Raw genomic sequence first — 12209 nt, 5'->3', positions numbered from 1 at the left:
CTAGCTGATCCTACAAAAGCTCAATGGGTTTAAGATCCATAACAATCTTCTCCAATTATCTGTTGTCCAGTGTCTGTGTTTCTTTGCCGACTATAACCTTTTCTTTTTGTTTTTCTGTTTCAAAAGTGACTTTTTCTTTGCAATTCTTCCCATAAGGCCTGAACCCCTGAGTCTTATCTTTACTGTTGTACATGAAACTGGTGTTTAGCGGGTAGAAGCTGTCAGCGGAGGACATGTGAGGTGTCTATTTCTCATGCCAGTCTATTGCATATTGTGGTAACTCAAAAACAAACACAAAGACAATATTAAGCATCATTTAATAAACCAAATAGCTTTCAGCTGTGTTTGATATTATGGCAAGTGATTTTCTAGTATCAAATGATCAATTTAACATGATTACTCAAGGATAATGTGTTGGAGTGATGGCTGCTGGAAATGGGGCTCTGTCTAGATTTGATTAAAAATGACTTTTTTCAAATAGTGATGGTGCTGTTATTTTACATCAGTAATTTTCTGACTATACTTTGCAATCAGTTGAATGTCACTTTGGTTAAATTACCAGTTTCCTTCCAAAGCAGAAAAATCTGTACATTATTCCAAACCTTTGGCTGCCAGTTTATATATATACTGTATATATTCTTGCCCTCATGCCATCCCAGATGTGTATGACTTTCTTTCATTTGCTGATCTTAAATGAAGATTTTTAGAAGAATATCGCAGCTCTTTTGGTCCATCCAATGCAAGTGAATGGGTGCCAACATTTTGAAGCTCCAAATATTATTTAAGGCATCATAAAAGTTATCCATAAGACTCCAGTGGTTAAATCAATGTCTTCAGAAGTGATATGATAGGTGTGGGAGTCATACACTTGTTTCTCCTTCACAATGACTCATTATGGGGCTTGTTATATTTCCTGTTATACACTCGGTTATATTCAATTACGTGCAACCCAAGTAAAGTAATTAACTTACTTGAAAGCTCTAAACACTAATCTGATTTCACACATTCAAAATGTAATGTATTACACTACTTTTGACCAAAAAACAAACTGATTACTGTAACTGATTACTTTTTAATCAAATTACATCCAACACCATTTATAATCTGTGAAGAAACACAATCGTCTACAAAAGCTGACTTTCTGATGCAGGTTAAAAATAATACTGTAGCACATATTTCAGATGATTCATGCCTGAAGTCTTTATGGGAATTTGTTTATTTTAACTGCAGATAATTTTTCCAATCTGACACGTGACTTCTTCATTTAGCAAATAAAGCTTTTGGACTTGAGCTGCTAACGTTTGGCCCCTATTTTAGAGTTAAGAACATTTGATTTCTCCACAAGGATCTCCATTCCTTCTGTATTTACTGACTTAATCCCTGGCTAACTCGAACCCAATGGGACATCATTCTTAAACTGATTCATAGCGGGAACATTCAAGGGAACTGACATGTGACCATCAACATTCACAGCTCAAGAAGGGGTTTAAAATTTATTACGGATTATACACACACGTTAGTTCTGGTCATTAATCTGATTGGACGAGTTTGTGCATACACAAAAAGTGTAAATTGTACCTTCTTATTTATAGAACTGCTGTATAAAAGCAATATCATGTATTACCTACATGTGCTAGGGTACAGTAGTACTTTTCTATAATTTTGACTAAATGGGGTTCATACCATTTGTTCAAGCTCTCTTTGAAATCTATTATATGGCTGATATTGTTTTGCAATAAACGCGATGTGGAAACATGTCATAATGTGGCAACCAGTAGCTCCTTACAGCCAATATTGAATGCTTGTGACTCCTTTGAACAATAATGAAATACACCACAAGTGAACACAATCTCACCGTGATAGTGTAGTTGTTGGGCAAAAGTAACCTGTAGTATTCCCCGTTACGATCAGTCCTGAACGGACAAAGATTTCTCCTCCCCTCCACCTCAACTACGGCATTTTGAACCGGGTTTCCATTAAAGTCCATCACTACACCTTTTACACCTGCATAGAACAGAACATCTGTCATCCATTTGTATTATGGTGTATTCTCAATAAAATTCTGTTAACACAGTGTCTGAACATAAAAAAGTATTACATTTTTATAATATTATTAGTGGTGTTTGCTAAGGTAAGCGATACTTTTACTCTGTGAATTGAACAAACCTCTAAACCTAAATATTAAACTTTGGTGTGTAGCTCATCTCGCACCGTTTGTGACACAGATGTGAATGACTCCTCTCATTGTGCAGCTTGTTGAGCAGAGGTGTGTCACTACTTCTCTAAGCTTGGCTCACTTGGCCGAAGAACCAATTAATAACATTCCATAAACGTTATCTTTGGGTTCTTATTTTAGAATCATAAACTAACATTCCCGGACCCTTCTGGGAATCACAACTTTGTAAATATTAAATCAACATTAAAGGGATAGTTCACCCAAAATTTTTAATTCTCTCATCACTTCTTTCTTTTGCAGAACACGAATATTTTTAGAAGAATATTTCAGCTCTGTAGGTCTATTCAATACAAGTTAATGGTGGCCAGAATTTTGAAGCTCTAATAAGCACATAAAGGCAGAATAAAAGTAATTCATATGACTCCAACTTTTAAATCCATGTCTTCTGAAGTGATATGCTAGTTGTGGGTGAGAAACAGATCAATATTAATGTCCTTTTGTTTATTTTACTGTAAATCTCCACATTTGATCAGCCCTGACCATCCTCAAAAAATAAAAGAAGAATGTGGCAGTGATATAAAGTGTAGATTTATAGTAAAAAAAAAAAAAAAGGACTTAAATATTGATCTTTTTTTACTCTAACCTATCATATCTCTTCTGAAGACATGGATTTAACCACTGGAATCTTAAGGATTGTTTTTATGCTGCCTTTGTGTGCTTTTTGGAGCTTCAAAGTTCTAGTCACCGTTACCTTTCATTGTATGGACTTACAAAGCTGAGATATTCTTCTAAAAATCTTTGTTTGAGTTCTGCAGAAGAAAATAAGTCACACATCTGGGATGGCATGAGAGTGAATAAATGATGAGAAAATTTTCATTTTTGGGTGAACTATCTCAGAACTCTAGATTCTATGACATGTATAACTTAGGCTATAATAGAATATTAAAAACTATTCAGATGTTACCAATAAAAAATGTCGGTGTTTATTTGCCCCCACATTTAGAATTTCTGGGGCATTTTTTAATTTTTTGGTGGCATTTTTGCCCTGAGTGCCCCTTAATTACTGACCTTGTGCAGAATATGTCTGACAGCTCCAGTGACCAGTAAATCAGTACAAAACCTGTCTTTTTCCTTGTACTGAAAATATGTCCTCTTGGTTTCCAGCAATGTTTTCTTGTAAACCTGCATGACCTCCAACTATTATGGTGTCAGTTTTACATGTAAACACTGATTAAAGTGACAACACCTGAGAGTCTGTGTCATCATCAGATAGGAGTTGCGTGGTGGCATGGTCACCAGGATCCAGTCCAAAAAAAACCAAGCTTTTATTGGACTTTGCAAGGGGTTAGAGGACTCTATGTAATATCTTGCTGGTTAACCAAAAGCTTTTATGTCACCCTGGTGTTAAAGAGCTCAGGTGTAGTGGTGTATTTTCACACAGACATGACAGTTTGCCTGTGGTTGGGTTAAGGACTGTTGTGTCAGTGCAGGGTGTGGGCCGCAGTGTAATACCGGAGTTTTGGGACTATCACATCACCAAAGCTTGGGATAGTAATGTGTCTGTGTGTAATTTATTTGTGACTGTAACAAGATCCGGTTATTCTAAATGTGGGGAAATAATACAGCGGTGTCTACGCCCTAATATTGAATACCACGAAAATGGCAGACTATTGCGGCTGGTTAAAACTATGTTTGTTATGTTTCTTTAAATGCTTTTGATTGTTGATTCAGTGTTCACAATAGTGGATGAGTGGATGTGTGTGTGTGTATGTATGTGTGTGTGTGTGTGTGTGTGTGTGTGTGTGTGTGTGTGTGTGTGTAGTTACCTAGGTGTACTTGCTGCATGTAAGCCAGTAGTGCAGGTTTGTTGACTTGCCATAGACCAGGAAGGTCTTTCTCTTGAGGAAACTTGCAGCAAGAGATTTCCAGTGTCAGTTCTAAACATTGTGCCCACACATAGTTATAGTCCTGCATTCCCCCTGACAGAGAGAGAGAGAGAGAGAGAGAGAGAGAGAGAGAGAGAGAGAGAAGGAGATTTATTAGCTTCAAGACTTGGTGTAATTTAATTAATTATAACTAAATGAAATATTGGAAATTGCCCTATTTACAGCAACGTTTGTTTGTTTTAAGGTCCTGATCACCTGGAAAGGTTTATATCTCGATAATGACCGGCTTACGGTAAAATACAACTAACTTATAACACAGCTCACAGGAATACTCAGTTCTGATCTGTTAATGGCGCCATCTAGTGGACTGATATTTCTCAGTAACAACCGCACTTTCCTGCTTCTCAGATCACTGTACGTTCTGTACAAGTAGGCTTAATCAATCAAAGCTCAAATCTGTGTTTCATGTCCTTTTGTTTATTTCTCTTACAAGTAGTTTTGCTGGATAATGAGTCAGATGGTCATTAATTACAAAATAAACTAGGGATGCTTGGGGCTGGTTTTAGTCATCTGCTGTAAGTAACAATGGCATTTTCCATATTCATGAGGTAATAAACCTTGTAATAAGCAGGATAATGTGTATTCAGCGGTTGTTATCGCAAAATAAACCCCTTCACTGTGATACAAGACCCTGGCATGATCCTGTTGGGGTTTATTTAGCGATAACTGGCTAAATGTACCTCATCCCTTACGTACCCCCTGTTCTCTACATACCTTTATCAGTAATGGTAAAACCCACAAAGTTTGGCCACTAATTTCAAAATAATCCATATAAAACTGTATAAAACCCTATATAATATTCACTAGATTAAGACTTATGAAATGTATTATTGAATGAATTATTAGTGTATTAAAACTGTGAGTCATGGTGTTTCAAACACTTGACTCTTAATCTTTTACCTGGTAGAGGATACCAGTAATATCCATTAGTGATGCCATCAGTGAAGTCCTTTGAATCATAACAGCTGTCTCCTTTAAGCATCTCTGTGTGACTGGAGGAGTAGGTCTTTGCCAGGTGGACAAACACGTCGTTGTCAGGGGCCACGCTCTTGCCACCCTGTAACTCACTTCCTGTGTGAGAAAGAATACGATTCCGGTTTATCCTGAGCGTCCGAGATGTTTGCTGTTCCAGGAGGCGACTTGTCAAAATACATTTTTGTGGTAATCAACATTATGCTACAAATGCTGTTGATTAAAATGAACTTGTATTGAAGCCGGAATATTCCTTTAAAATAATTCTGTTTGGTCATCACTTCGTCACTGGCTGCAGCATGAATAAATCTTTAAAAACCATCACATCAGGAATTATATCAGTTACACATATGACATTCTTGCAGTCCCAGAATTTCTCAAATTGTGAAAATCAATTTTTGAAGTGGGACTACATCAAGCAAGAAACAGTTTTACTCTGAATTCATGTGCTTGAAGTGCTTTATGAAAACTAAAAGGTTTTAGGTATTCAGCTTTAGTGTGTGCATGTGAGTAACTGACCCCCATTGCTGTTATCATAGGGATAGCTAGCGACCACCGCCCCTCCGTGTAGATTGGCTGAGAGGACAAATGTTTCCGTGTTAAGCCAGTCCATCACTGCCCTCACCTCCTTCTCCCGTTTCCGCTCTGAATTCGCCTGAAACGCATCTGGAAAGTTTCGGTTCAGGTCCACTCCATTCTTATTATACCTGTGTGGTGAAAACATGTTACTCCCAGAAACTATGGTCAGTCATTTTGCTCTGATTCAGACATATGAAACTTCAGGAATGAATGCATCAACTAAAATGCAGCACATAACAGAACTTGTTTGAGAAAGAAAGTAGACTTGCACGGCACAATGGAGTGGGTTTTTTGATTGTTATTTTCTTAGTTTACTCTATTATTTTATTTTTCTTTTTTTTTTTCATGCTAATTAAGCAAACTATAGTACTTTAATTTTATAAAAATTAAAGTACTATAGTGTTTGTGGATGTGTGTGCATTGTGGTCGTGTAGAGGGCAGATATGTGAGGAATCCTCTGTGAAGAGTGTGTGATCGTAGGTGTGTATGTGTCGTGGCAGTATAGAGAGCAGATCCATGAGGAATCCTCCGTGAACAGTGTGTTCATAGGTGTGCATGAGTCGTCACGTCCCCACCAGAGTTACCTTGCCGGAGGTGGAACTGATGAATGTGTGCGTGGTCCAGGATGTACCGAGCTGGGACCCAACATCTCTCCTCAGGTCCATAACCCTCCCAGTCAACCAGGTACTGGAACCCTATGCCCCTCCGCCTGACGTCGATCAACATTTTGACTGTATATGCTGGAGAACTCTCAACTAGATGCGATGGAGGTGGGATGGGTGTGGTGTGATGCAAATTGGACTGAAAAAACAGTTTAATTTTAGAAACATGGAAACGGGATGGATGTATTTGAGGTAGGGAGGTAATGGGCTGGCACCGGACTAATGACCTTAACGATGGAAAATAGCCCAATAAACTTGGTACCCAGCTTACTTGAGGGGAGTTGGAGCAGAATGTCCTTGGAGGACAACCAGACCTTCTGACGACACACGTAAGCTGGGGGCTTAGACTGGTGCCAGTATGCTGACCTCTTAACATGAGCACCAGTCTGTATGAGGGCTTTTCTGGCAGCTTTCCAGGTGTGACAGCACCTTTGAATAAAGGTATGACCCGATGGGACCTGAAAATTGGGCTAGTGGTTGGGGAACAAAGGCGATTGGTAACAGAGGCTACACTGGAACCCCGTAGAAGACTGCAAAGAGTTTATGGGCATACTCGACCCAGACTAAATGAGAGCTCCAAGAATACAGGTTACGGGAGGCCATACAGCACAGGGTCTTCTCAATTTCCTGATTAGACCACTCCACCTGCCCATTTATGTGAGGATGGAACCCAGAGGACAAGCTCACAGTAGCCCCCAGCTGTCGGCAGAATTCTACCCAAAAACGTGACAAATGCAGAAGACGTGGTTAATGAGTGTCACCACGGTCTTCCTCACTGTGGGTAATAAATTGAGCTGCCTTCGAGAACCCATCCACAACAGTCAAAATAACTGTGTTGCCATGGTAGGAGGGGAGACCGGTAACAAAATTCATGGCTATGTGAGATGAGACCAGGGTTTCAAAGGGACTGACAGAGGTTGGAGTAGCCCAGCCAGGGGTTGAATGGAGGATTAATTTGAAGCGTAAATGGAGCAAGTAGCTACGAACCGGCATACGTCCTGTGCTAGCGATGGCCACCAGAATCTCTGTCTAATGTGCACCTGGGTGCGAGCCACCCCTGGTTGACAAGTGACATTGGATGAGTGGCCCCACTGTAGGACGTGCATCCGAACTGATCACGGAACAAATATCAGACTTGCTGGGCATGTAGCATGAGGAGCAGTGTTATGTAGCTCCTTCAGATGAAAAGATGAACCCCTGGAATGGAACTGACTGTGCATGAAAAGCATACTTCTCCAAATTTACCGAACTGCCGATTCTCTAGCAGTCACTGAAGCACCATCCTGACGTGTTGGACATGGTACTGAATACTCTGGGAGCAGATCAGAATATCATCTAGATAGACAAACAGAAAATGGTCAACCATTTATCTCAGCACGTCATTCAAGAGCCCCTGAAAGATGACTGGGGTGTTGACCAATCTGAAAGTCAACTAATTTCACCCTGAAAGTTGTCGGACAGCCCATGCAGAATTCCACTCACAAGATGGTTTCCCTGAGACAATCCAGACCTTGAGTCAAGCGATCAAACACTCGGCGGAGCTCTGCGTAGAATGCTTGGAATGAAGTGCAATATGGATGTCCGTTGTCCCACATTCACCGGCCCATCCGGTGAGGAGCATGATGACGCATGCCACCTTCATTTTCTCTGAAGGGAAAACAGAGGGCTGCAACGAGAAGTATAAGGAACATTGTGAAAGGAAGGTGTGGCAAGAACCCACCTCACCTGAGAACGGGGCTGGAGGATTGTGATTATGCTCAGAACGTCCAGAAACATGGAGAACCGCCAGAGCAGGTGAGGGAACTTCCTGGTTGGGACCGGCATCGGGAGACTGGCGGAGCTGTTGGATGACAGAGGTGAGCTCAGCGAGCTGTGACGACATCATCTCCAGAACCTGGTAAGAAGTGGAGATCTGATCCTGCTGACGTCCCAATAAAGCTCCCTGCTGAGAAAGGGTGGAGCGAAGAGTGGATTCCTCCACTGGGTCCATCCTTGCTAGATTTTTCTTTCAGAAAGCAAGGGACCCAAGAGTGGAGGAACCGTTCACAGGATTTATTTACAATAAATTAGAACACAGCAGGGCTGGCAAAGCATGGGGAACATGGCACCGACTGCAGCAAGAAGGCGGTGCGTGTGTTTGTAGATGTGTGTGCGTCATGGTCATGTAGAGAGCAGATCAGTGAGGAATACTCTGTGAAGAGTGTGTTTGTAGGCGTGTATGCATTGTGGTAGTAATGAGCAGATCCGTGAAGAATCCTCTGTTGAAGAATGTGTGGGCAGAAGGAAAAGTCTCATTTCCCTTTTTTGTTACAACCTATGAGCCATGTAACATAATGTAAAAGAGTTTTTCGTAAGATTTTGTAAGCCGTAAATGGGCAAACTCTTCTGACGGTTTGGGTACAATATCTGTTCCTATAGTTACAGACGGTGGCCGCTAGGTGCTATAATAGCCAGGTGTCACAAACTGAATGTGAACTTTAAATTCACAAGAAACTGAAGCTTAAACACACAAATTCCAAAATATAACAGAGGAATTTGATCTAATTCCATCAAAAAAAGCGACTTAAATTGGATGTTTGCAGTATTTAAATGACTGACTGAAGACAACGAATGTAAAACAAGCAGACAGAAGTCAGAAGACCTGTAAAACCTGTGACCACTTGTGATTGGATCACTAAAAATGCATCTTAATACCTGGTGGAAATGGGGACAAATAGAAGAAACTCTTTATTTTGCTTAAAGTGATCAATGACTATTGTGACCATTTTTGCATTGTGACATTATTTTCTTGAAAATTAAGCACATTTCCTCTCTGACATTTCCGTACTGTAATGTGAAACAAATCTCACTCTCATTACTGTATTACACTAGTTTCCTTTATATTCACATGTTCAAAACTTCTTGCATTAAGTTTACACAAATGATGTTCCTTTATCAATTTTCAATAAATCTAAATTCATATTTTCTGTATTTTAGGAAAATAAAAAATATCACACTTTCCTCAGGATAGTCTTATTTTAAAGGTCATTTTAGACCTTTTTGTATCAATCTTCAATAAAAATACATTTCTAATTTCCATGTTTTGGAACAAGAAATAACATAACACAGTTTCCTTAAGATAGGTTTTAAGGGGTTATTTAGGCCTTTTTTTATTGTTTTATTATTATTAATAATAATAATAATTTATTTATACATTGCAGTATTTTCCATATTTTGCCTTTTTTATTTATGTATTTACTTATTTGTCCTGTATTTAGCATTTTTTTCACATTATAGTAGTCAGCTGACATTAGGGGGAGGCATTAAATGTGCATAATAGTTATGAAAATAATATCACAATGCAAAAAGTCTTTAAACAGGCTTTATTTAACTTGTCAAAAGTCTTGATCCAGGACCTTGTAATTTACAAAACAAATGTTTTTTTTTGGGGGTTTTTACGGTGCATTAAAAACAGGCTAACATGTTTGGTTTTTGTTTGTTTTCCTTTAGAGGTTTAGGGTTCAAGAAGCAAGTCACCTTGGGTGGTTGTCATCAAAATGCATATGAAACCAACCCTGATGCAATAAACAGGATGTGTATGCCACATTTCACCAGCATTCCAACAGAATACAATGTATTCCTGCTTTCACAATACAATCAAAAACAAAATCTTCAAAAGTTGGCCGGCTCTCTCAACATCGATATCAGTTTAAGTTAATGGCTGAGATGGACTTGTTTACATCGTGTTTTCTCACAAATATTGGACCTCTTCAACTCGTTTGAAAGCCGCTTTATGAATTGATAGAGTGCCTCATAAATCCACTCAGAATCTCGTGTGCTCCTGGCTTAGTTTGAACATAGTGAAGGGATGTTTTCTTTCGCAGGCCTCATCCAGACCCCCGGTCCACTCTTAAATCTAAATGACACCGCACACTTTGGCTGATCTGTGTGGCGTGAACCACTTTTTGTCACGAGAATGGTTGATTAACAGCTTTGAGTTGTATAAACTTTTTTTTCTAAAAGAGCTCTTGAGGTTTCCATTAGTGCCTGAGTTGTTTGTTTTATTTGAGGGTTGGGAGGGGGTGAGATCGCTGTAAGCCTTCATCTTCTCCGACACTCTGAATTTCTGATTGGAAAAGTATTTGCCAATTTTCTTGCAATAGATAAAGTTAAGACGTGTGTGCAGGAGGGAGCTATATTTCAGAGTTTCGCAATATTTGACCTCAACTGCAACAATATATTTTGTGACATTTCTCCAAAATGATCACACAGGAAATGGACATGTTGCTTCAGAATGTTCATGCACACTAAAATCAATCCCATTCTGCCAAATGACGTGCCATCCCCCATCAGACGCATCAATTCCCTCTAGAAGTAACACCCAAGACACGTGTTCTGGTCCCAGGAAACCAAGACGTAATCACGTTCACATAAATAATGTTGAGCACGATTCAGAGGTTGCATGTACTGATGATTGGGTATAGGGTTAGGGTTGGGGTTTGGCTTAGGAGGTAGAGTTAATAAAATAGGCATTCCTGTTCACTGTGTTACATAATATACAATTAAAAATACAACTTGCTTTTGGCGCCACTTTGTGGACATATCACGTGGAAACTGGAGCTCACGTGTGCACATACTGTATGTTCAACAACACTTCCAGCTCCGGCCACAGGGGGAAGTGATTCGAATTTCGGTATGCACAGACTTCACTTGATTTCAGCAGCAGAACTTTTGACCTCCTGATGGCAAAAAGTGTGATCAGTCAATCAGCATTTTTCCAATTAATATGGCCCATATATTGGTACAATATCTTATTGCTACGTCCCTGATGTTAACCTCTAGTTAAGTTATAGTTAAGGTTGGCACCATGTGCCCGATCTGCTAGCATTGATTGATAGGGGAAGTAAACACAGTATGGCAGGGTTTACTTTCCTCAAGCCACTGTTTATACGTAATGATAGCTGATTTACCATGGTGCTGCTCTTCGGGTTAACTTGTGTATCACTGCCACTTTACACACTGCATGCCTCACAGTTAGATCTCTTTGTGTATGCAGCCATACAATCCTCGTCAGACTGCACTCTAGGTCTGTCAGTTTAATTTGGAGGAGTATCAGGGCTGTCACCGGGCATCTGGATGTGTGAGGGCCATTAATCTCTGAGTGAAAGGCATTCAGTAGAGTTTATGTCAAGCTTTGTGGCTGTGGAGTGGTTACAGGTGAGTGGAAATATTTTTGCGGTGTATGGAACTGATCATTAAAGGAATAATTTGGCCAAAAAATGCAATTTACAAAATGAATCATTTTCTCACCCACTGCTATTACACTTTCTATAGTGCACAGTATAAGAAAGTGCAAATCATCACAATCAATACATTTTGCAAATATGAACCAAATTTGAATCAGCTTAAATAGAATATACATAGATAATGTAATTATCCATATAGCAGTTTGTACGTGAATAAAATGTGGTTATCATTTACATTTAACCAAGGCACTGTGTGTATACATCAACAATGACCAAGTGTGCCATTATTTAGGCCATTTACATCTACTTTACTACATTTAATATTAGTTACTTAAGTACATTTGCTTTAGTATTTTTATCATTAGCTACATAGCAGCTTTTTTCTATTCAATTAAAGTGAATGGGGACTGGGGCTTTTTACCAAAAAGCACCATTAAAATATGATAAATGTGGACCATATTCAAGGTCTTCTTCCAAGACGGTAATGTTGATTGGTGGCAATCATTTTTAGGTGGACTTTTCCTTTAAAGATGAGGTATTCTGTAGCACTACCGCAACACGATCACACATCAGCATGTTGTCTCCATGAGTTCTGGTGCCTTACGATAGTACATATTATAACTTAACAGCAAGTGTAATCTCATATCAG

At 39.3% G+C, this 12209-nt stretch overlaps 1 protein-coding gene across 1 annotated transcript in view; it reads right to left on the bottom strand.

Moving 5' to 3' along the window:
• LOC127639036 (carboxypeptidase M-like) overlaps positions 1 to 12209 on the bottom strand; it is a 56444-nt gene that overhangs the window by 3022 nt on the left and 41213 nt on the right. The window contains exons 5-8 of the mRNA XM_052120858.1: positions 5614 to 5801; positions 5023 to 5193; positions 4003 to 4155; positions 1856 to 2004 (exon numbers count right to left, since the gene is read on the bottom strand). Of these exons, the coding sequence (XP_051976818.1) occupies positions 1856 to 2004; positions 4003 to 4155; positions 5023 to 5193; positions 5614 to 5801 (661 nt within the window). The remainder of the gene's footprint in view (positions 1 to 1855; positions 2005 to 4002; positions 4156 to 5022; positions 5194 to 5613; positions 5802 to 12209) is intronic.

Source organism: Xyrauchen texanus, chromosome 47, assembly GCF_025860055.1.
Source record: "Xyrauchen texanus isolate HMW12.3.18 chromosome 47, RBS_HiC_50CHRs, whole genome shotgun sequence".
Classification (NCBI taxonomy): Eukaryota; Metazoa; Chordata; class Actinopteri; order Cypriniformes; family Catostomidae; genus Xyrauchen; species Xyrauchen texanus.
This window is presented reverse-complemented; position numbering and strand designations above follow the sequence as displayed.